Raw genomic sequence first — 24,958 nt, forward strand, 5'->3', positions numbered from 1 at the left:
CTGCAATTTGCTCTGTAAAGCCTGAAACAACAGTTTAAAAAGTCAGAGGTATTGTGTTGGATTTTGTGGTAGTCTTTAAGACCATGTTGTACATCTTTACATATTAACAACACATGTACAGTCTCAAAAAGAAGGTCCAGCTTGACTCCACACTATACTGATGAAGACAATAATGATATTAGTAGATAATTCACTTTTATCCTCTGAAGACATGTTCCTTCCCATGTTTGGACTGAGTTCTCTTTGAACATGCTCTTTCAACGCGCTTGCAAGTACTAGATTCATTTGCTCAATCAAAGCACAACCAACTTTACAAAATGATTTTCTGTATGTTGGATGCAATTACATATTTCCACTAGAGAGGGCTCCAAATCCCTAAAACTTACACAGTGCAGCTTTAAGTAAACTCAACATTAACATATTTGAGTACAACTAATCTAAAGGTAACCCATTCCTACATGATGTTTCCCTTGAAATCATTAATATAGTACCCAATTCTATCTGGTATAAGACATTTAATTATTGTCACCCCATGGGTGACAGCACCCATGTTACCCCATGGCCATGGCTGCATCTAAAACTGCATACTAGCATACTAAACAGTATGTAAAAAAAATGGAACGCCACTAGAAGTTCATTCATTAATGTGGTAGGTTAAGTATATTAAGTATAGTAAGTATATGTTGTATTTGCTGCATTATTTAGCTCAGCCTACAAAACTACTCAATCCCTGTCTTTCCCAGAATCCAATAGACTGTTGCTTCAGTACTCGTTAAAATTTTGGTGCTAGATTCTGGTCCAGTCCAGACATGAGAACACCCCCTCTTCTGAAACCCAACCCCAAATTCCTCTAGTCCATGTTGCTTTAACGTCTGGAGTACAATCAACAACAAAAGCAAAACAGGCTATAAATAAGTAAATGTTCAGTCTATTTTTACCACATTTAATGTGTTCTCTGCACTCATGTCACAAGTTGGATTGGTTTCAGTTTGTTTCTCTATGTTCCCACCCCCCATTTAGCCCAAATTTTCTTGGGCTTGTCCCCCTACCAGATCACATCTAGCCCCTCAAGACTATTGGTTCAGCACCTGCCCACTGTCTTCTGTTATAACTGTGTTTTGATCCAATACAGTCTCTGTTCTTTTACTAAATACAGGGAAGCATGTCAAATTATAGTATGTGGTAATTGACCGAATGCTACAGATGCAGCAAACAGAAATTAGGTTGAAAAATGTGGGAGTTTTCCTTTAAAAAGCAGCATTCTACTGACCGCAAACTGCACCAACAAACAAAACACACCATCATTGCACAGCCTACTCTCATCTCGAGACCTATCAGAAAACAAACCCTGTTGTAAGTGCATGGATAGAAGTCAAGATATAGCTGTAAGTTGATGGCTGGTCTTCCAGGAACAGAATGAAGTATGTGAAATGATAAGCAAAACAGCTTTGTTGACCTGATGAATCACAGGCCGCTCTGTCTGGCAACTAGAGGCAGTACAGCTGCTGCGGCCGAGTCAAGGGAGCAAGCAAACTATGCAGGAAGTGGCCCGGTTTGGTGCAGAGAAAGCTTATGTTCCTCTGTAGGCCCTTGTGTTTACTTCTGCCTATTCTCTCAGTCCCATCCTACCCTTAATTAATAATCAGTATCACAGAAGCTTTCATTTTGATGGTGCTCTGAGAGGAGAGGAACTCCCAGCAGCTCTAAGTAAACTTATATTTTCAGTTACGGTGCAGTCTAGTGGTTATAAGGTGCAACAACATCCACAATCTGCAAACTATTTCTCTAATTTCTTTGTGTGTTGGAATTAAGAGCACATAAGGAATGAATCTGGTTGCGTAGCAAGTTTAATTGTGCTTTGTTTCTAAAGATCAAATACAAAATCTTGATTATGTATTAATAGTAAAGTACACTGATGATTATGAGAAGCTGAACAATGATTAAAAAAAACTCCAGCTATTATACAAACTGGGGAAATGTGATATATGAGAACTCAGAGTTGAAATATTGTTAATACTGTTAAACCAATGATAAGAGTATACTTAAGGTAATACTCAAATCACATATTTACTGTCAGTGAGAATTCAAAATGATCTCTAGTAAATCATAAATCTTCAACATAAATACTGTTTAGCTCCTTCATCACTTCAGACAACAAGCCTGATTGACTAGGAGTTTGCTGGAAATATTTAAGATTCCATCTGCTTTGTGGTCCATTCAGTTTGGCTCACAGGATCTTCTCTGAAATCTTACACTTTTCCTCCGGCGTGTCGAGGCCAACTGTAAACTGGACTGGCAGGCAACTGCACTGGAATGGGCTCAAGCTTCAGCAAACTGGATTTCCCCTGGATTTCACACTAGAATACTAATCATCCACGTTTATGACATACTGAAGAACAAACAGTTTCAATGACTACCCAGTATAAGACATGTACTTTTAAAAAACTTAAATATGCCTATAGTAAACATCCTATGGGATTTCTTAAACTTAAACACCACACAAAGTTAAATAAAAACCATAAAAAAACAATATTTTTAAGTAAGTACATGCAATAGTACCCTCTAAAATTTCAGGACAGGGGAGCACTGATTGCTCTAACTGGTTTCTTAAGTCCATCATGATTTTTACCACTGTTGAGGGAGGTCATTCATCTGGACTCCTCTGTGAGACGACACACCACTGCTGAGGCTATTCTTCTATATGCTTCAGCCTGAACATGATTATTACACAAGGTTACTGGAAATATACACTGAGAAGAGAGTCTGTGAATTGATTAATTAAAACATCCAATTAATACAAAGATATTAACACTGAACACTGTATACTGAGATTAATGCATAATCACTACTCTGCTCTATGAGCTCTCAGTGGCAAAATGCAGTACTTCCTGTGTTGAAAAATACATATTAATGTGGTGCATACATGAAAATACCAGTCCTAATAGCTTGTAGCTACTTTCAAATAATAACATAGAATCACCTACAAAATAGATTGGGAGTATTCACCATATAGAACGATTCTGCAACATAAATAAAGCTGTCTCATCAGATAAAATATATATGTTAAGGCATAATTTAGTACCTACCACTCCTACAGCAGCTATTAAAAAACAAGGCCCTCGATGAGTTTTCAAAAAAACAAAAAAAACATGTATTTTAAACTAGAAGTTATCAATTGTAACTTGATCTAATCATTTGAAATTGTGCTCTAAAAAGCCATCCCTATTTCTGTAGAAAACTGAAAAACACTCTGGCCTGATCCACTCACCTCAGGACTGTCAGGAGAGGACACAACCACAGGCTGACCCTTGTCTGATGTCTCTCTAATGTTGAGATGAAGTGGAATGTCCCCTAGAGAGAAAACAGAGGAATCATGTAACCTTGAATTACCCAAATTTAAAGGACAAATTAATAGTTGACTAATTTCATTAATACGTGAAATATAATTTAATATCAAATACATCACATAACATTAGAACATATTATTATTATTATTATTATTATTATTAAGATGAAAATTTTATTCATAAGAGCCTCTCAAGTTACCCAAGTTCAGTGTACAGAGATTTACAAAAAACTCAAAAATATTAGCACAAATCACGATTGCAAAGCAAATGAAAGAAAACAAAAGGCAATAAACAGTCAATAAGGCTCTAAAGACTATAAAATAAAAAACAAATTAGAGGAACATTAAAAGATGATAAAACTATAGAAATAACCCAAAACACAGAAGGTACAAACACAAGGCTAAACGAGTACAAGAGTAAATATATGCAGTCAGTAAGGAAAGCGAACCTCTCCCCTCTCTAAACAATCCACTCACTCACCCACCCACCTACCAACTCATATACCCACCTACCTACTAACCCACTCAATTATTCACTCACCTACCAACCCATCCATGTACCCAACTACCAACCAACATACTCAGTCACTCACTCACCCATCTACCAACCCATATACCCACCTACCAACCAAACTACTCACTCACCCACCTACCAACCCATATATCCATCTACCAACGCACTCATTCATTAACTCACCCACCAACCAACCCACATACTCACCTACCCAACTCAGGTTTAAGCTCAGGTTTCACTTCATTCACGCACAAATCTTTTGCCTTTTACTAAAGATTTCCATAGAGGGGAACGTTGACGAGTTCTTCTCATTTTTGAAGGCTCTGCTATGGCAGAGCTAAATCTCTGGGGCAGTTGACAGTACATGACTTGAGCATGGCTCCTAATCCCCAATTGCTCCCCGGGCGCTGTGTATAGCGCTGCCCATCGCTCCGGGTAAGTGTGCTCACTAGTGTGTATGTGGTGTTTCACCGCACGGATGCGTTAAACATGGAGGGGATATTTCCTCGTTGTGGGACTAATACGGGTCACTTAATCACTTAATCTTAACTTAATCTACCAACCCATATAACCATCTACCAACCAACCCACTCACTCACCCACCGACCAACCCATATACCTATCTACCAACTCACTCACTCACTCCCCTACCAACCAACCCACCTACCAACCCACTCACTCACTCACTCATTTACCAAGCCACTCAGTAACCTACCCACCTATCAACCAACTCACACACTCACTTAACTCACCCACTCACTTACCAACCCACTCACTCATTCACCCACCAAGCAACCAACTCACTCACTCATTCACCCACCAATCGACCAACCAACTTCACCCACCAACCACCCTCTCACTCATCCAACAACTCACCAACAAATCTACCCTTACATTCACTGACCCACTCACTCACCAACCCACTAATGTTTAGCAGGCTATTTCTCCACAAGGGGGAGCTACTAGCACTCAATTTTTTTCTTGATTCTTCATAAGAACAGTGCTTCACATCAATTGCACTATGTGTCCAGTTCAACTGTGTTTTGAATGAGGAGAAGGAAGGGCAGAGTTTTCAGAGGAATAGAGTTTCAGAGTTTTGGGCCAACAATCCAAGAAGCCACATCTCTTGAGAAACTTCTGTCAAAATCTCCAGTTTCACCATTTAAAAATCTCTACCACTTAAGATCTCATGAGAATATTCTGAGAATAACCTGAGTTTTTTTTCTGGCAGAATCTATCCCATTAAGCTCTCTTTGAAAAATTTAAATCATACCAAGAAGCTCTACTTCAAGAGTACGAGCCAATTCTCTAGCCCCATCTGACCCAAAGATGTGTGTCTGGTGGTTACACTGGGGACACTGGAAAACACTCATGTTTTGAACCAAGCCCAGCACCTACAAGAAAAAAGGTCAGTTACTAACATATAAGTAAAACACTAAAACATTCCATCATAACAGTATAACTGCATTATTGTGTAAGAATGTGTCATATTAATGTACCAGCTTAATTTTGCTAAACGTTGTTTTGAGATCAAGCACAGCTTCTTGATATACTGATTATTGTACAGATTTAGATACTGAATGTTGATAGAGACATGTGGATTAAGATGAAATAGCAAATTCTACCCAGGGAGCCACAAACACAAATTATTCTTTTGGTAATATTTGACAATAAGTTCCCCTGAAAGGCCAAAACCATCTGGAATTCAGCCCTGCTTACAAGGGGAGTAGGTTTTTTTCCAATCAGAAATGCATCCCAGATGCTTTGAACATGCCTCACCGGTACATTAACTTTGCGGAACATTTCGGCACCTCTGCGTGCATCTAATAAAGCAATATCCTGGGGAGTGGACACTATCACAGCTCCTGTGAAGAAAATTAGACATACAGTATCAGTCTAAGAAAAAAGTGAATCATTTAGGCTATCATTCAACTTGAAGTTCTGGATTTTAGATTTTGGGAGTAATATGTTATGCTGTTGCAAAACCTCAAAAGTAGCAGCAGGATATGTGTTCCAAAAGCATCATCATTTTTATTACTGCACTCCTGCTGACCTTATGCATGGACATTCTGAGTAACTTGAATTATTGATCTGTAGGGCCGAATCTGGGATGGCTGCCTGGAAAATTTCTTTTTTCCCCATATTTAATTTGACCAAATGAGTGGAGTCTATAATGGAAGTAATGCCATCTTTTGTTTGTTCATTTTATGGTCATTATTATTTTAGTCATTTTGTCATGAGTGGCCTATTTTACTGACATGTATAGCAGGATAAGAGCAAGAGCCACTATAATTAAAATAGGTCAGAGGACACAAATCAGCTGTTACATCTATGAACAAAGAATACAATTGTACTTACCTGCTATTGGGATGTTCTGTGTGATGGAGAGTTGCACATCCCCGGTTCCAGGTGGCATGTCTACTACCAAGTAATCCAAAAGCCCCCAGTCTACCTGAACACCAATTAACACAATAGGAAGGTCCAACAAATATAACTTCTGAAATTTTCAAACTAAATCACAGTCGTACCATCAGCATGAACAAGAAATTACCAACCTTGTGTCCAAAATATTACATTCTACTTTTCTTAGATAACTGCATTATATTCACATGCTGAATGCAAATAATGCACAACTTTAAACATATGTGACAAATTTCTTCTTACCTGTCTAAGAAGCTTCTCGATGGCTGACATCACCATCAGACCTCTCCACACAATGGGTGCAGTATCTTCAACCAGAAAGCCCATTGACATACTGAACAAAGTAAGGATGACAGGCAGTCAGACCGAAACTTACTGTACACTGATTTAACTTCAAACGCCCCTTAAAAACTTTGGTTTCTATATAATTATAATAACATTATAATTACAAGTTACTGAATAAAAAGTCTGATCATTAATAAGTGATAAATAAGCACATGTTTCAAGAGATTAATGTTGCATACTCACCAAGGCATCCCAAAGTTCATAAGAGGTCTCATTAAGTTGTCTGAAAATAAAGAGCAAAGACAGATTTGCAAAAAACAAACATCATACGTTTGCACTTGTACCCTGTAGAACGTGTTCATTTATTTTCACTAAAAGCTACAACACATGTCATTTGACCAAAGGTATTCAAACGTTTTGCATACAACTGTATAAAATGTATAACATATTATATATTAAAAGTGAGCAAACAGTCAAAAATAGAATTTTGTGATTCTCTTAAATGAATGAGGATACCACAACACTTGGCTGATGTTTTTATTCCTAAAAAACGCAACCACACTACTACTTTGTATCACCTACTGTCTGTTAATTCTGGATTTCCTTTTAGGTTCATCAGCTTTGGAACTGAGGGTCCATAAACATCAGCATCTAAAAGACCCACTCGTTTACTCTGTGGAAGAGAGTTGAGAGCAAAGAGGTACAACACACACAGCTCATAAGATGTGTTGCAAAATGAGTTTAATATGGATGTTGTAAAGGGTGTTTCTTTATTACCTGATCATTCGCCATAAGTCCAAGAGCAAGATTCACTATGAAGAGACATGTAAAGATGTTGGGTCAGATACAAAGTAGCCGCAAGAAGTCACAGTCCTGATTTCTGGAACGAAGTCTGGATTTGATAGTTTCGAGGTGAAACTGAGGAGAGCCATTCTGATGTGATTGTGCACAATGCTCAAAGAGAAATAAGGTAAATCCTACCTTATTACATCTTTGTAATTTGAGTTTCTACAAGAAAAATGACGGAGTCATATATGAACCATACTACCTTTTCCGAAACAAGGTTAAGTCACAGTTGTCATTTTGTTTGTGGTTAGGTACAAAGTAGCACTTTGTGAGCTTGGAGTGCGTCTTCAAAGTATGGTGGTAGTATGAGGGGAGACTGATTGGGAATCAACTGATGAAGGGAAAGACCTTAGTGAACCAGCCCTAAATGTCAGTCCAAAACCACAAGGCTTTGGGAATTTGGGATATTAATAATATTGGCAGTGTGAAAAAAACTCTTGATTTAGGCAAAAACATTCACTACTACTGCAGCCTTCTTTCCAAATGAAAGCATTCACAATATGGCCAAGTATGTAGACACTGCTCCTAATTATAGCCCCCCATTGCAAGCAAGCCTGTAAAATCAAGCACTGGCAGCAGAATGGGTCATAATGAAGAGCTCAGTGAGTTTAAACAATAGCACTGTCACAGGATTCCACATTTGCCACAAGTCAGTTTATGAGTTTTTGCCCTCCTTCCCTTCTCTACCCCGCTATTACCCTTTGGCCTCATTTAAGGCCTAACTATGTTTGTTCTATGTACTTCATTATTTGTAAGTCGCTTTGGATAAAAACGTCTGCTAAATGTAATGTAATGTAAAAAAATATAATGAAACGTCTGCCCTGCTAGAACTGCTCTGGTCAACTGTGAGCACTGTTAATATGAAATGGAAGCCTCTAGGAGCAACAACAGTTAGCAATGAAGCAGCAAACCATGTTGGTTTTAGGTTAGGCCTCTTCGTTCCAGTGAAAGTTAGTGTTAATGCTACAGAATACAACAACATTCTACACAATTATATTCTTTTCCAGCATGATTAGGCCCTTGTGTAAAAAACCAAGGTCCATAAAGGCATAGTTTCATGAGTATTGTGTGACGACACTTCTGCACAGCCCTGACACCTTTAGGATGAACTGGAACACTGATTATAAGCAATGCCTTCTCTTCCATCCTCAGTGCCTGACATCACAAATGCTCTTTTGACTGAATGGACAAAATTCCCACAGATACACTCTAAAATCTTGTGGAAAGCCTTTGCAGGAGAGCAGAGCCTGTTACGGGAGGAGGGGGGGTTGGGGGTTGGTTACTCCACATTGATGCCCTTGGTTTTTGAATGGGACAATGGGTTTAGAATGTGATGATCAGGTGTCCACATAGTGTATCTTGCATAAAAAAAACATGTTCTATTGGTAAGGACAGGTGAAAATTACCTGCTGTTGTAGACTTTCCCACACCTCCTTTTCCTGAAGCAACAACGATGACCTCTTTAACACCTGCTATGGGTTTTTGTTTGGGTAAGCCTCGTGCCATATGTGCCTTCTGCCTTTCCTGCAGTGCCCTCTCACCTGAAGACTACCAAGTGACAAAGACACGTGACCAGATTAGCATTAGCAGCAACAAAAAGTTTAAACTTGAGAAAGTACTGTGTAACTGCAGCTTACAACGTTTAAAAAATTCAGAAACAAAACTGTCCCCTGCTGGTGCACATTGGCTCCTCTGAGCTTAAATTGGTACCAAGATTAAGAAACTATGGAAGAATGCTGTTACATTTTTCACAATGGGGCTGATAGGAACAAGATGTCTCAAGCTACCCCACATAAGTTATTACATTAAGTGATTACTTCTAATGATGCCTGATGCCCGAGACATTTGTTCTGAAAGTTTTGAGATAAGATTTGGTCCTAAAAGGTATTTTTGTTTAATACATTCGTAATGGCGTAGGGATCCATGCAATGATTTGTAAAGCAAAATAGTCCTGATAAAAAAAAACTTTTCACCTTTAACTACTTTACCTTTTCACGATAACACGTAAAAAAGACGTGTAGGTTCACATGTCATTTTGGACAGTAAACAAAATTGCTCTATTTGAATTGTGACAGGTGATTCCTGTCATCACCACTGTAAACCAAACTGAGCTGGTAAATTCTTTTAAAATGCACCACTTATTCAAACCACTCTGACAAACTTTGTTCATATGTCAAATTATTGAAATATGCAGAACTGCTTGAAAAATTACTCTTTAACAGACAGACTCACTCATGAGGTTTGCGCAAGATTATATTTTATGCTTGGTTTATCTACCAAGATTACTGACACTGTACAGCATTAGGCTTATCATTCAGTGACTTCAGTGCAAATTGGCTGAGCCATTCTTAGGATATAGAAACATGCAGGCCCTGGCCTTTTACAGGGTTAAAGGGGAATTCCACAAACTTGCATAATTACATCATTGTGATGTAAACAATGTCAATCAGATTGGTTTGATGTAAAATGATTCGTTGTAAATAAAGTTGTTGTGGTGGTGACCGGAACCAGGGGTTGCCAAGTCTTCAACACACATATAGCTAGTATATTTAGCAAAACCACCAGTGAACCTAGGATGATGATAAAACTGTGGAAAATCGGGTGGGGTGGGGGGGTATGCATATCCACCTCTGATTATTCTCCACCCACCATATCCCCCTCTAATATTCCCCACCCCTCCTTCCTGCATGTACCCCTTCCCCATGACTGGGTTAAAACAAATGAATGGTGATGGCGCTTTAAACTGATCCGACGTCTGGTTCCCATCACCACCACTGCGAGCAATTCTGGTTCGGGAAGTTTCTCTCGAACGAAGCATTTTTTTTTATCTCACCCCTCTTCTGTGAACCATCTGAACCATTCAATGAAGTAGAAATTTGGAATATTTGGTGGCGTTGCCCTTTAAGCACTGGTAACAGAGGACACGGTGATTTTAACTCACCTTAAAGCGAACATGTTTACAGACCACGGCAAGCGGTCCAGCATTTCTATTACTGGACCGTAGATCGGCGGCAGCTTTAGCCGAGGCGAGTTTACACAGCTGGGCGAACTTTCTGCTGTGATAAAGTGACATTTTTAGAAAACGCCGCTACACGGCCGTCAGCTCAGCGGGTAGAAGAGCGTGACGCGGTCACCTCCAGGTGCACCGGCTAGCTGTGCCAGCTCATCGTCGCCTTCTGCAGATCATGTGTGGCGGAAAAGTGGATAAACTCCAGAAAACAAAGCCTGAATGAAACGAAAACGGCATCGGAGCAACCCGCAGCGAGCCGAGCCGAGCCGAGCCGAGCCGCGCCGAGCCGAGCCGAGCCGCACGACGGTGGCCACTTTTGATGACGTGCTAAGACACGGAAACGCGCCCTCCAATCCCTGGAAGCCCACTGCTCTACAGGACGCTCTATGGGAGAAATCTAACTCACAGGAACAGGAATATTATCCTGCTTTTCGCGTTCCGGTTTGCCTGCTCGCTGTCAGCTGTGGACGCTGAAGCGGTGTCTGCGTCGTGATGGCGGTCAGCGGGTCTTCAGGGGGTTCAGTGAAGGCTCGGGTGCTCCTCCAGCAGTGTCTGCACGCCAGGCTGCAGGTCAGACCTCCTGAGGAGGACTGCGAGGCTCAGTGGCTCGAGGTATACGCATTATTAGTCTTTCAGGGTCTGAATCTATTGTGAAATTCAATAAATGAATCTCGACTGAAGTGAAAGTGCCTTCCCGAACACAGCGGGAGGAGAAGTGCAGGCAACAGCTGGTCGAACAAGTGGGAAATCCACCTGTTGTTCAAAAAATGGCGTCATAAAATTGTTAAAATGTCTTCTGAGTCATTCATAGTGGTTTGATGTGAAATTTACTGGTTCGTAATTTTTCACATTGGCGGTGAAAACCAGAAACCAGAAGTGTTTAATGGCTCTAAAAGCTAAAATCGCAGAACAGTTTAGATTCTGTCAGTGAGTTTGTTTTTCCCCTCAAACAGATGAACCGAGGAATGGTTATCTACGTCTGCTTCTTCAAAGGTGCGACTGAAGACATCGTCCCTAAAATGGGTATGGGTCTTCCTTATGGGAGGATGTCACACAGTGCTGAGACGTGTGTAAACACTACATGAAAAAGACATGCTGTAACTCCTCCTTGTGTCTTCTCAGTGAACACCCTGCTGAACATGAAGCTGAGTGAGACAGATTCTGGGACATATACTTCAGTCCTTGATTTACCCGGCAGCGTTCTCGTTATACCCCAAGCCACACTGGGAGGAAGACCGAAGGGTAAACGCATGCAGTACCATGGCAACATTGACAAAGACGATGGGCAGAAGCTGTACACCAGCTTTGTCGCTCACTGTGAGAAGGAACTAAGTTTGGCCACCAAGTGTAGTGAAGCTGGTACAGAGGTCAAACACGGAACATACGGTAACAGACAAGTCCTGAAGTTGGATACAAACGGACCCTATACTCATTTAATGGAGTTTTAAGAGCTGTGAAATGTCCCTACTTCTAGCTGATGGACAAACAGTGAGAGGACATTTATCTCAGTAGAGCGTTTAACCTGGTTGAACATGAAAAATTTATTTTTGCTATAGTTGATTAATTCCTTTGTTGTTTCTTGTGACTTTTCATTGTTTCTTGAATGAATGATGCTGTATAAGTGATTACAGAAGTATGTATATCAATTACTATTGTTCTCTTGAGAGCAGCCGCAAAGATTCAGGAATAAAGAAATAAATGAACTAAATACACCTTTCACAAATGGCATATGTCTGAGACTTTTCATTAAAAAAACTTGTGTGCGGGGTGGATGCCCTACTAGAAAAAAAAAAAAAAAAAAAAAAAAAAAAAAAAAAAAAATATATATATATATATATATATATATATATATATATATATATATATATATATATATATATTTATTATATATATATTATATTATATTCAACGCGGCTGTAAAACGCTATAAAGTTACATATGGACATTAATATATATATATTTTTTTACATATGGACATTAATATATATATATTTTTTTTTACTAGTCGTGACATTTAAGTTTTTAGCGTTCGCTACCTTTATTTTGGCACAGGGCAGTAGGAAGTGACGTACAGGGCTCCGTAAAATTCCGACGTCGATTTTTCTTGCTGCACAGTTCAATGAACAATTCAGGCTCTTTTCTGTTCAACGCGGCTGTAAAACGCTATAAAGTTACATATGGACATTAATCAAGTTTGACGGTTTAGAGCGTTTCTTTGGAAATACGTCCAATCGGTAAAAACGCTGGATTATGAAGGAATTTTTGGCAAACCTGATGTACCGCAAAAAATGGTCCCCTTCAGAAATGTGCGCCGTTTGTTTTGCTGAAGCTGCTCGGCAAAAATATCGATAAAGTCATATCTTAACATTAATATTTCAACTTGTTATTCGCCTCGACGAATCTAAGGAGGTAGGTTGTTAAAACAGAAACTGATTTAAATTGAAAGTTGTAGGAGCGGTTGAGTTTGTCTTTGACTACTGAAAGTCAGCTAGCGTGTCTTTTGTGGTTATGTAACGTTAGAAGACTAAACTTCTGTCAGAAGTTGTTGGGAGTTTAACGTGTGCCAAAAGTGTACTTTAATCATGATTCTAGTCTTATTCAAAACAATAATGGTGTAAAAACACTTTACAGTTTAGCTTCAAATGCAGCAAAATTACAGTTCATCACATCTTACACAGAAAATCAGGTTTTACATCAATGTCAACTTTTTCTATCTAAAGGATGAGCTTCAGCAGGTTTGATGAAGTTGAGAAGTATCTTCGATTTGGGATATACACGCAACATGACAAAGCTTCTAAAGGTGTATTAAGAAGGTGCTGTAAGAAGTTTCGTTGGGCAGGTGAGTGGCCATTTTTCAGAGAATGAGTTCATAAATTGCTCCTGGCTAACACAACCACAGTAAATCATACTTCTTGTAGGTGATGCTCTTTGGTACATAGATGGCAAACGTCAGCGTAAGGTGCTCCGCAGCGAAGAGGAGGTACGAGCAGTACTGGTAGAGCAGCATAACAACCGAAATCATGCAGGCCGCAAGAGATGCCTGAAAGCTGTGTCTGATCTGTATTACTGGCGCTCCATCTCCAAAGACATCACTGAGTGGATAGACAATTGTGAGGGTTGTTCCCATCCTTCCAATCCCATCATACGCCTACAGTGCATTGTCCCTGGCTGTGAGAGCTCTGGGCTGGTCGACAATGAGGATGGAGTCACTTTTCACCGGTATGAATTCTGCCAGGATTATCAGCATTTGGAAATTATTTTGAACAAAAATGTTGAAATAATGCAAAATTTAATGTTATTGACAGCTTCCCTTTTGGCGAGCCAAGCAGACTCAACTGTTGGATCAGCTTCGCTCAAAGGGACCGCTGGTCCATTCACAGCAGATCAGCTATATGTTCCAAACACTTCACAGAGGACAGCTTTGAACGAAGTGGAGACAGAGTTTTCCTTAAATGTGATGCTGTGCCCACACTTGAATCATCTGCATATCCACAGGAGGTCAGTGGCAATTAACACCTGTAATTTTGTTTTCGTTCATATGTGCTGATATGCTAGTATTTGATGCACAACTACATGAAGATGCCGTTTATTACATTCTGTTACTAAAACAGGTCAGTAATGAATGCTGGGTGGATGACTCCATGGAATCTGTGGAGGATGAGCACCCCTCGGTAGATGAGGATTTGGTCCATATTGAACATCCATATTCCAAAGGTCACACTGTGCAGACCAGCGCAAACGGAAGCAGCATGAACAGCCCCCTACTGATCTCCACTTCTGAGCCTTATTTCAGAAAATACGATGCTTTGGAGAAATACCTGCGCACAGGTGTATACAGCAGTATGCCGTACTGCAGGAGAGATGCTGTCAAGAGATGTGCCAAACGCTTCTGTCTTCAGGGTAAGTTCAAGCCATTTTTACCAGATAAGAAAAGAAATCAATCAGATCTCAATTGGAAGGTATTCATGTGATTTTAAGCAAGGGATCATGCGATGATGGAAGACCGATAGCATGAATCTCATTAAGCTAAAGGGAATTCCATGAGTTCCAAACATTTTCACAATTTCTGGACAATTTATATTTAACATAGTTAAAATGTAGATGAAGTCATTTAGAGTGGTTTGATGTGAAATGTGTCATTCAAGAGAAACCTACAGGAACCAGATGTCCAAAGTGTCTCATGCCTATAAAACTTATCCCACAAAAAGATGTTACATAAAATACGTATGAATGTGCTACCTGATGTTTGAGACACTGTTTTATGATGAGTTTATGAGTTTTGAGATCGTCTTTTGGCCTGTTGTGACATTTCATTTACCACTATATTTAAGTTAGATTGAAGAATGACAAAGACCACTTGAACTAAAATATTATAGGGCGTTGTAAGCCAAAATAGTTCCCAAAGAAGACATGTAGGCTGTTGTTTTAGATTGTAAATAAAACGGCTGTATTTGCACTGTTGACATCACAACCTCTTATTATTATAATGAGCACAGTATGAAAGAAAAGTCAGTAATTCTTTACAATGAATGATTCTACACTGAATGTGTCGTTTACGTCTCAACAATTGAATTATGCAGAGATCTTGACATATCAGTAGAATGCGCCTTTAAAAAGTGAAAAGATTTACACTTTACTGTCTGGACGAGTTAGTGCTTGGTATACATTATTATATTTAAAAAAAAAAAAAAAAGAAAGTTGCAAATAGTGTTGACAAACACAAAAATATTTGGTTCAGTGTTCAATATTTGGTTTATCATGTTAGATCACTGTTTAGTGTTGTCTCTTATTCTTAGATGGTGTCTTGCATTACCGCCATGGTTCCAGGCTTCGCCGAGTTCTTCGAAGTAGAGAGGAAGTCATTAATGTGCTAAAGGAGCACCATGACAAAGGAGGACACTTTGGTTTGAAAAGATGTTTGAACTCGATATCTGAGCTTTTTTACTGGGGCACTATCACCAGAGACATTGAGGAGTGGATTGGCAATTGCCGGTTCTGCATGGAGATGGATGAAGCAACGCAAAAATACCGTTGTGCTGTTTACAGCTGCAATAACTACAATGGGCCTTTGGAGAGGATGCTGGGCCTGACCTTTCATCGGTGAGAAAAAAGTGACTTTAGAATGAATTGAAAACTTTAGGTTGAGGAATTTCATGCGGATAGAAATGTTATTTTTTTGTGACACAGTTTCCTTTTTACATATTTGCAGCATTGATTCTTCAGCTGTACATAATCACTGTCCAAAAAGAAAACATCTATCTCCTTTTTCTTTTTTTTTTTTCCATAATTTTTACCTTTTATTTTTTTTACCTTTTAATACCTATTACAATGTGTGAGCGTTATGGTGAATAGAGCAATAGAAATGGCTCAAAATGACTTGAAATAAAATCTCTTTATTAACATTAACTTCCTTTCAAAATTAAATAAAGAATTTGCTTTGGAGATACTTGTTTTTTTGGACCCTGATGGTATTAGAGTGACAGTTCATCTGAAAATGCTACTGATGTGGACATTAGCATTACAGCATTATTATCATTTTCATGGGTTTAACTTTGCACCACTAACTTTAGCAAATTTAGCATTGGCAAAATATCAGCATTCATTTAATTAGACAATTAAGCAAATTTAAATTACGATTCAACTGATTTTCCAGAGCAGTGAGATCATTGTAGCTACAAGTAATGGGAGCTTATATCTCTGTAATTATAATGTTGCAATGCAAAATACGTGCATAAACCGTGCACTTGCTTCAAACTGCACTGAGCTGTTAACCATCAAATAGACTTGCTTATCTATAAAAATAAATGGCTTCCATTTAACATACCGTGTAATATACCTTGTCTAGATAAAATGTCATAACCAAGTCTGTGTGAGATTCCTTAAAAAGTTGATGTTATTTCTGAGCAGAACACAGGTCTTGTTTTGACTAAATGGGAAATATAAACCATTAATATTTTCCACTGACTGGTGCCCAGTGATGTAATCAAAACTAGAAGACTGTTTTAGAGGTGGGAAAATATTTATTCATAAATTATTATTTAATTTTTTAAGGAAAAAACCCCAACTAATTCAGTTTTCAATGGTTTGGTGTGATGAACTTTAGTTACTGTGAGCAGGGACATGAACCACATTGACTTCAACAGCTGACAGTGGGAAAGTTGGAATATTGGCTTAATTTGAATGAGTGGGAAGTCTTATTTGTTATTTTTAATGATTTAACTAATTTAGCACTGATAAATCTGCAGAAGGGCCCATATTGTACATTTTTCATGTATATTCCTTTTTCCCTGAGATACGCTTATGTTTCTGTGGGATTACATATCAAATACAAACATAATTTATTTATATGTGACCATTTTCCAGCCTCTCTTTATTCCTTAGAAATAAACAGGCTTATTTTGTTACTGTGCCTTTAAGATTAACATTAATAACCTCTGTGTCGATTGCCTTGTATTCAAATAGCAGTCAATATTGGAATATTCCTTATAACTTTGCTGTGGGTGGGACTAAACGACTGTAGGCCGGAATGGATTTCAAAGCAGGCTGGTTTTGCAGCTTAGTTTCTGTTTATTGACCGTATGGACTGGAAGGTGAACTGCACATTTCAAAACATTAACATATGCTAACATATTACATCAAACTCCATGTCAAAAAAGTGAGGGCAATTCAGTGTGAACGATGATACGGGCTGGTAGCTTTTCTGACATTATGTCAGTAACTAATCTTGAAACCCATGTTGTTTTCACAGATTTCCATTTGATGAGCCGGAGCGACTTAATCTGTGGATCAGAAACCTGCACAGAGTGAATTGGCAGCCACGGCCCAGATCTGTTGTGTGTTCCACTCATTTTACCGAAGACTGTTTTGACCATTCAGGAGCGTCTGTTTGCCTCAAGCCTCACGCTGTCCCCACTCTGCTGCTCTGCACCACACAGGTAGTCCACTGTTCGTGTTTGCTGTGTGTATAATTTGGGTTGGGGTTATACTGTGCTAGTCCATCCTCGATGCCCATTGGGTGCTAATATACAACGCAGACTGCATATTTCCTCACAGGACAACGAAGGTGAAGATTCTGCTTATGGTTTGGATGAAAAGAGTGTTTCTTGCGAGACACAGGATGATTTGAGTGCCCAGCATGCTTTTTTCTCCAAATACGATGCCATTGGGAAATATTTGAATGGAAAAGGCTATCCAACAGGACTCACCTCTGTGGAGAAGAACACTTTCAGGAGACTCTGCTCCAGATTTGCTATCCATGGTGAGTGCATTAGTAGTAGTCAACAGCTCATGAAGTGCATATAAGTAAGGGGCCTATTTGCCTTTACATTAAATATTAAATACATCATTAAATATTTTCTACACCCAAGTAAAATGCTAATGTCTAAAATATCATGTGATGGTTTTCTAGACATGGATTAAGCCTAATCATGGACTAAATGTAAAAGTCAGTGGTCATTGAAAATCTGTATTGGTCTAGGCTTTGGTTTAAAATGAAGAATGGCGCTATGAGCATTGACCATCATATACAAACCGATTTACAGATTATATAAACATTTAATATAATAGCTGCCTGCAGACGTAAAGAAGAATATTGTCATCTCCTAATCCACTCAAGTAAACAACAGAATTTTACCTTATTCATAGTTGTATTCATAGGATGAAAAGATTAGTAAAGACAGTGTTACCTTCTGTACCTGATAAAAATTCAGGTATTTTTGAAATGTGTAACATGCTAAAGCTGTTAAAAGGCAATCAAACATTTTTCCAAAACTCAGTTGCCAGATATCTGAAGTATTTAATGGCTCTGAAATAGAGAACCGTATGGGAATGGTGATGGCGGTGATACTGCAGAAACAGGGGTGAAAGTCACAGAGTGCTCAATCACAGAATGCTATTACATGAAATGGTTATGAATACCAGCCTGATCCCGGAGACATTGCATTTGATAGGGCATTGCATTCACGGTCGAGTTGCATGCCGGGTAAAAAAGTCTCAGATTTATCACTATTTAAATCATGATTAACTTTACATATAAAAACTCAGGATAGTAGTATTTCTAGCAGTATAGTAGTGAAACTTTGTGCCATTTGTGTCATAGACATTGTGATCACTGGTTCACCACCACTGTAAAGAAATGACAGTTGAAATGAGAAATTTTTCCTTATAATGAACCATTTCTCATCAAACAAAACTCAAACCACGCTGAATTACTTAGTTTGCATCTCAACAACTGAATTATGCAAAGGTTTTGAAAATTCCCCATTTCTCTGTCATTTATGTGTTCCTGATTCAGTGTTGACTAAATTCATTCGTTCTGTCTATGTCAGATGGCTTCCTGTTCTACACATCTGGAAGAGGCATCCAGGAGCATGGGAGGCGCAGAGTCCTGAGAAGCAAAGAGGAAGTACAGTCCACGCTCACTGTGTACCACGATGACATGAACCATCTTGCATTTGAGAAATGCTTGAGGCTCATCTCCAGACACTTCTTCTGGGGCTCTTTGAAGGCAGACGTAGCGCTGTGGATTCAGCGCTGTCCCCAGTGTTCAGGCTCTGAAGAGCCTCCTGGCATAGAGCCTTGTGCTAGCCCAGGAAGCCCTGAGGTCACTGAACTTTTGGAGCCCATGGAGGACCAATACAGGTTGGCCTTGATCTAAAAGAAACGCTAGCTAAAAATCAAATGTGCACATTTCCTTCTTACCTCAAATGTCGTCAATCAGCCCAGACATACAGTATTTGTTGTGCATCTTTAGTTTTACGCTGGAATTACAATAGTAAAGTAGCTAACATGTAATCAAAGCTAGTGCCTGTTACCAAGCTGTTATCTATTATTTTAATTATGTACAGAATTCAGGCCTTGAGGTGGCTGCAACTTAAGTTTTTTTTTAGTTATGCAAATACAAATCAGAAGTTTGAAATCCATGTTTTCAGTCATTTAAAACCAGTATGGTGGCAGGTGAATGTATAAAGTGTAATTTCCTGTGCAATTTCAAAGGCTTATGCTATTATAAATAATGATATAAAGTAAAATAATAATAATTAATAAGATCATCTTGAGGATTCCCCACTGCTTATTTTCAATTACAACAAAGATTTGGCCTGCAAACTCATTGCTTAGCTGAAATATACTCAAGTCACAAGACAAAAAAAACTGCTGTGAGTCACCCTTCAAAGCCAGAGTCAGAAGGAAGGTCTGACTCAATGTTTAGGTCTCAGATACAAGATCAACATTACACTGAAAATATTCTAACAGTAGTAGATAATTGACTTGCACGCCCGGTAGATACATCCTTAAATAGGTTTTGATGGAGTTTTCTTTGAATTCTCTTTCAGCGTGCTCGTAGTCATCAGGTAAGGGGCCCATAGCACAACAGACATTACAAACCTTTCTGCCACCTGTTGCCTGCGCTTAGGCATTTTCTACCAGACTGGTTTCCAAATCCCCACATCTTAAATAGAGTAGCTTTAAAAACTACTTGTTGCTGCAAAAATAAAAATATTGATTACAACATGTAAATGTACTTTTTGTTGTCTAGTTTAATGTATTTCACGCTGCATTGTAGAAGTTATTGTATGTAAAATAACAAAACATCATGTGTAAAGTGATTCCAAACTTTTGAACACTTGTGTACTTCCATTACCTACATGCTACATTAGGTGCGTAGCTCAAGTGCAAAACTATGGAAGCATTCTTTGGATACCAAACATGTCTTGCTGGATCGATAGGACTGCAACCAATGAATATTACTGTAATTGATTCATCTGTCATCTGTTATTTGATTAATTTGCAAATCAAACAATTTCCTCTTCTGCAATTTTGTTTTACTTTGCCCCGTCACAGCATTGGTGCAACAAGCAATAAAAGCCATATTGCCTCTAGCATTTTCTGTAGTGTATTGCAATCTGTGAGAACGACCATCCATATGTGTACATTATAGAACGTTATGAAGTGCTTTTAAATATACTGTCTATCAAAACATTTACCTTTTGTCATAGTCAAGTTGTCAACAACTAATTGGCTTTGTCAGTGGTAAAATTAGATTTTCTGGGGAACTACCCCTGTGATGCACGTTGCAGCATTTCTGCAACACATGACACTGACTCCTTGTTGGCACTTGGTGCTTTTAGCAGTTTCCATGTGGCCATATTTATATGCTATGTTTTGCTGACTTGCTGTTCATTTGGTCTATTTTAGTTTGGGGCTGGCAGGCCAGACGAATGGGAGAATGACAACTGAAAATGACCTGCATCTCTCCATCTCAGAGGTGGCTGTGGAGCAGTGTGTGATCAGCTCCGGGCCCAAGAGACTCCCTTCGTGTCAACCTGATAGTAACACGTCTGATGGAACAGTTACCATAAGGACTGATTCAGTAACAAGGTATACAATCCTGTGCTGTTAACAGCTGGCTTGAAGCATCTTGTTATATATGATTTATTATTATTCATAAAACCATATGCCAGTGTGATATTGTTTATAAATATTATATTACATAATACTATAATATAGTGGACAAAAGGCAGTAAAACTGAGTAAACACAGCAGCATATGGAAAACAAATGTAAAAACAAAACATTTGAAACAATTTAAAAGTCCGTATTTTACAATTTTCTTTTATTTTGTTTTTCTCCCTGAGGTCCCTGCATGATGTTTGTCTGTTTTCAGTATCTAAATCACAATTATTTCAGATTTCAGTCTTCATCTTTACATTTCTTTATTCCTAATTAAACAGGCTCTGTTGGTACTGTGCCTTTAAGACTGATCTATGTAAATGATCTCGTTTTAGCTTGTTATCCTGTATTGTGGTGCATTTAAAAAGAGGTTCAGACTGAAACACTGCTTATAACTTCTGCCTGAATGCACAGGGTTAAACTGCTGTAGGCTGAGTAAACAGATGTATGTGAATATCTTGGTTTTCATGACATCACAGAAACAATCATTTAACACAGGCTGTTTTCACAGCTGCTCTGGTTTCCTCCCACAGTCCAAAGACATGCAGGCCAATTCACATCATCTTCTAAGCCGCTTCTCCTTCTGGGTCATGGGGGTGCTGGAGCCTTTCCCAGCTGTCATTGGGCGAAAGGCTGGATACACCCTGGATAGGTCGCCAGTCCATCGCAGCAGTTAGGCCAACTGGAGATGCTAAATTGCCCCTAGGTGTGAATGTGTATGTTTGTGTCTGCCTTGTGATGGACTGGTGACCTATCCAGGGTGTATCCTGCCTTTCGCCCAATGACTGCTGGGATAGGTTGTAGCACCATATGTGACCCAGAAGGATAAGCGGTTTAGATTGTGGGTGGGTGTGTGGGTACTGTATGCACTAAGATAAGGATTATAAAACACTATAAAACACTACTTTAAGAATTATGAAAACACTGTATATAAAATTACGGGCAGTACTGTTGATTACTGCTTTTATGCTTTCTTTTTGCTTCTCACTAGTTCCAGTGGTTCCCGTCAGTCACCTGAGGATTTGGCACAGGAGCGGAGAAACTACAGTTTGAGTGCGAGGACTGTTGTTCAGCAATGCACACATGCCTTACTGCAAGTTAAGCCTCAAGTAGCTGCTGATGCTGACTCAGAATGGGTGGAGGTATTTTATACAGTTTTCCATGTGCACTATGCCTTTTATTTACAGGCCTTATGTTAAGTAGGTTGAAGTCTTTAGCATGACTTAGAGGTGAACTTTGCACATTTTTCAAAATCTCTCCAGAACTTACTGAGATGTGAACATGATCATTCAGAGTAGCTTGATGTGAAATGATTGTAGAGACACTTACTGACTCTTTACAGTGGAAATGATAGGAACCAGAGGTCACAATGCATAGGATGCAGATATGGACATTTTATTTACTATTCAGAACCACAAGTGAACCTGTACAAGTCTTTATATGCAATGTTGATCCTGGTAAAATAGTGGCAAAAATGGGGAAAAAATGACTGTTTTGCCTCAAAACTCCCTGCATGTACCTCTTCGTCATACAACATGTTTAGTAGACTCAGAAATGACAATTGAGAAATATTGTCATTTTGCCCTGTTTACAGATTCATGAGGGAATGGTGATCTATGTGTGCTTTTATAAAGGTGCCACTGAGAAAATCATTCCAAAAATGGGTGAGTATGAAAAAAGCTCAAACTAATGATAAGTAATATTGTGTTCATTCAGTAATATGTACAATGAATTGGCTATGTGGACGTTTATTCTAGAAGACAATTTCTGCTTTTGCACCTTAGAAAAGCTTTTTTCATTTGCCTTTATGGTCCAGCAAATGTTCTGTTCTTATTTTAAAATCTGCTTCTGTCAGGTTAATATTTGTCCATGCGTCTTGAAATCTATTAACGAGGGCCAGTGCTTGTTCTAAAAGCGCACCTTTAAGAGTATTAGCATATCAGATTGCTGCATAGACGCTGTGTATTGAATTTTCATGCTTGACACGTCACTCGGACTTCATGGAGTAACGGTGTCCTATTTCTACAGTGAACTCCTTGCTCAATGCAAAGTTCTTCCCAACCAGCAATGGTAGGCATCTATCTATCCTGGAAGTTCCAGGAAGTGTACTGATTGTTCCCCAAGACACTATGACCGGGGTGATGAAAGGCAGCCGAGTGCAGCACCACGACTCTGTGGAGCGTTGGAAAGGCCTCCATCTCTACAAACGTTTCGTCTCTCTGTGTGAGAAGGAGGTGGCTGCATCCACAAAGTGTTCCGAAGCTGGGGCAGTGGTCAGACATGGAGTGTATGGAAACATGCAAGCAATATACCTTAACAGCAGTGGACCACTCACTCATGTAATTGAGTTTTGAACCTGTATTTACAGGATTAAAGTCAATTTTTACCAAATTTTCTAAGATTTTGTGCCACATTCTGATGTTCTGTTTCCATGTTTGAATTTAGATTCTCTCAGTAGAAGTAAGCCAAATAATTTTGTGGAATGTGCATCATGATGGCTTTTACCACAGCTATGCAGAGTATCCTTAGCTACATTTTCCTCCTAGCTAGAGTGCAAACTAAAAAATAGGAAATGTCTGATGCCACGTCTTGGCTGATTGACTATATTTGAGGTAAGGCTTAGTGTCCAACACAGTTTGATGTCCATGCTCAAACAGTGAAATTGAGTATCTCTGCTTTAAAGATCCCATGTCATGCATTTTTCTTTATCCCTTACAATTAAAACAAGCAATTTTAGGATCTTTAGGACTGAGATGTAAATCACCTCTGATTTGATTGGCTGCTCTGTGTTGTGCCTCACTGGAAAAGCAGTGCTAGGCAGTGCTAGGACAGTGCTAAACAGCTGTAGGTTGAAAATGGGCCTTTATAAAGGGAATTCCACTAGTTCATCCAAATGTTTGCATAGTTCAGTGGTTGAATTCATTCGTAGTCGTTTGTTAAATGATGCATTACAGAGAAACTTATTGACTTAGATTTGCTTTCCGTTGGTGATGATGGCCGCCAGGGACCCCAATGTCTATTTTATTCAGCTTGCAGAATGACTAATGAACCGCCCTGAGTTTTACATGTAATATTAATAAGGGTAAAATCTGGAAATCAAGGTGGAGTTTTCTTTACAACACACTGCATGTACCTTTCTGCCATGAATGGATTTAAAAAAAAAAAAAAAAACATTTTAAGCCAAAACATGATCATAAAACTATTGTACAACAATGTTTTGGGCATCTACAAACTTAAAAACCATTTCATGTTTAAATGGTTCTTTGCATGTTGATATCCCATATGGAAAACAGTATATGGGCATATATTTTTATGTATTTGAAATACATTTTAATGCAATCCATGTCAAAATTCATTCCAAACACTATTTCAGAATTATATTGCTGTATTAGCCAAATATATTTTAAAATACATTTTTTGTGATGTACAGGTAAAAAAAGTGCACATAAAAATGTACCATATGAAACTAAATGTACGTAAATATATTTATGACCACTGGGATAGGCTCCAGCATCCTCCCGTGACCCTGAGGGAGAAGCGGCTTAGAAAATGGATGGATGGACATTTGAAAATGTTTGAAAATGGCCAAAATACTTGTGTACTGTTTGAAGTACCTTTTGCAATGAATTTGTATTCCAGTATCTTAATTTTAAATATTAGCAAATGAACCTTTAACATGGCAAAAGCAAGTGTTGTAGGTATTGATACACTGTGAAAATGCAGTTTGATGATTTGATGTTTATTTGAAATACATGTTGCGTGAGTGCTGTGTAACTGCATATGTAAATGCAGTACCATTTAATCAGTTTATGTATATTTAGTTATATCTGTAACCTGTCAACTACAGAATGTTGAAAAAATGTAACATATAAATAAATGCATAAAAATATGTGAATATATAAATGTTACAAACATAATTTGATAGATGCATTTGGAAAAAAAAAAAAAAAAAATATATATATATATATATATAAAATATCATATAATTTGATATTTTTATAATTATCGTTTCCATACATTGTAAAAAATGTATTTGATAAATTTATTTAGATTGTTTTTTTTCCTGCATGGGATGGTTCTTCTCATCC

General features: G+C 38.6%; 3 protein-coding genes and 1 non-coding gene across 5 annotated transcripts; 3 read left to right on the forward strand and 1 right to left on the reverse strand.

Annotated features, from left to right (window-relative positions):
• Nucleotides 1-1,825: 1,825 nt before the first annotated feature.
• nubpl (nucleotide binding protein-like) lies at nucleotides 1,826-10,957 on the reverse strand. Of its 2 annotated transcripts, none has more exons than XM_017713436.2 (11): nucleotides 10,829-10,957; nucleotides 8,819-8,960; nucleotides 7,344-7,378; nucleotides 7,149-7,239; nucleotides 6,810-6,849; nucleotides 6,525-6,615; nucleotides 6,219-6,312; nucleotides 5,640-5,725; nucleotides 5,134-5,254; nucleotides 3,269-3,351; nucleotides 1,826-2,711 (listed from the first exon to the last, which is right to left on the reverse strand). In XM_017713436.2, exons 2-11 carry the CDS (start codon nucleotides 8,916-8,918, stop codon nucleotides 2,649-2,651), a joined length of 804 nt encoding a protein of 267 aa, XP_017568925.1. In that variant the 5' UTR covers nucleotides 8,919-8,960; nucleotides 10,829-10,957; the 3' UTR covers nucleotides 1,826-2,648. The 2 variants fall into 2 exon arrangements, with proteins under 2 accessions (XP_017568925.1, XP_017568924.1); XM_017713435.2 differs by lacking the exon at nucleotides 10,829-10,957 and adding an exon at nucleotides 10,354-10,702.
• On the forward strand, nucleotides 4,085-4,199 carry LOC119264199. The gene has a single exon (XR_005130860.1). It is a non-coding gene; the product is annotated as a U5 spliceosomal RNA (small nuclear RNA).
• LOC108436754 (D-aminoacyl-tRNA deacylase 2) lies at nucleotides 10,775-12,148 on the forward strand. The gene is made up of 3 exons (XM_017713437.2): nucleotides 10,775-11,034; nucleotides 11,376-11,445; nucleotides 11,545-12,148. The coding sequence occupies exons 1-3, from the start codon at nucleotides 10,915-10,917 to the stop codon at nucleotides 11,868-11,870; spliced, it is 516 nt and encodes a 171-aa protein (XP_017568926.1). The 5' UTR covers nucleotides 10,775-10,914; the 3' UTR covers nucleotides 11,871-12,148.
• A 324-nt stretch (nucleotides 12,149-12,472) lies between these two features.
• LOC108436755 lies at nucleotides 12,473-23,261 on the forward strand. Its single transcript, XM_017713438.2, has 13 exons — nucleotides 12,473-12,831; nucleotides 13,143-13,261; nucleotides 13,341-13,641; nucleotides 13,728-13,920; nucleotides 14,034-14,322; nucleotides 15,219-15,522; nucleotides 17,171-17,357; nucleotides 17,476-17,680; nucleotides 18,750-19,062; nucleotides 20,617-20,799; nucleotides 21,862-22,012; nucleotides 22,465-22,534; nucleotides 22,899-23,261. Exons 2-13 carry the CDS (start codon nucleotides 13,144-13,146, stop codon nucleotides 23,222-23,224), a joined length of 2,640 nt encoding a protein of 879 aa, XP_017568927.1. The 5' UTR covers nucleotides 12,473-12,831; nucleotide 13,143; the 3' UTR covers nucleotides 23,225-23,261.
• The last annotated feature ends 1,697 nt before the right edge of the window (nucleotides 23,262-24,958 follow it).

This window comes from Pygocentrus nattereri, chromosome 10 (genome assembly GCF_015220715.1).
Source record: "Pygocentrus nattereri isolate fPygNat1 chromosome 10, fPygNat1.pri, whole genome shotgun sequence".
Lineage (NCBI taxonomy): Eukaryota > Metazoa > Chordata > Actinopteri > Characiformes > Serrasalmidae > Pygocentrus > Pygocentrus nattereri.

What these genes read in the sequence shown, in the direction of transcription:
- nubpl (XM_017713435.2), bottom strand. Translation starts at nt 10,485, where the DNA reads ATGTCACTTTATCACAGCAGAAAGTTCGCCCAGCTGTGTAAACTCGCC. An exon ending in GTAAACATGTTCGCTTTAAG is followed by an intron (nt 8,961 to 10,353) that starts GTGAGTTAAAAT and finishes GTCACTTGGTAG; the next exon opens with TCTTCAGGTGAGAGGGCACT. An exon ending in CCTCTCCTGACAGTCCTGAG is followed by an intron (nt 2,712 to 3,268) that starts GTGAGTGGATCA and finishes AATCATGTTCAG; the next exon opens with GCTGAAGCATATAGAAGAAT.
- LOC108436754 (XM_017713437.2), top strand. Translation starts at nt 10,915, where the DNA reads ATGGCGGTCAGCGGGTCTTCAGGGGGTTCAGTGAAGGCTCGGGTGCTC. An exon ending in GCGAGGCTCAGTGGCTCGAG is followed by an intron (nt 11,035 to 11,375) that starts GTATACGCATTA and finishes CCCCTCAAACAG; the next exon opens with ATGAACCGAGGAATGGTTAT. An exon ending in AGACATCGTCCCTAAAATGG is followed by an intron (nt 11,446 to 11,544) that starts GTATGGGTCTTC and finishes GTGTCTTCTCAG; the next exon opens with TGAACACCCTGCTGAACATG.
- LOC108436755 (XM_017713438.2), top strand. Translation starts at nt 13,144, where the DNA reads ATGAGCTTCAGCAGGTTTGATGAAGTTGAGAAGTATCTTCGATTTGGG. An exon ending in GATGGAGTCACTTTTCACCG is followed by an intron (nt 13,642 to 13,727) that starts GTATGAATTCTG and finishes TGTTATTGACAG; the next exon opens with CTTCCCTTTTGGCGAGCCAA. An exon ending in GAAAATCATTCCAAAAATGG is followed by an intron (nt 22,535 to 22,898) that starts GTGAGTATGAAA and finishes CTATTTCTACAG; the next exon opens with TGAACTCCTTGCTCAATGCA.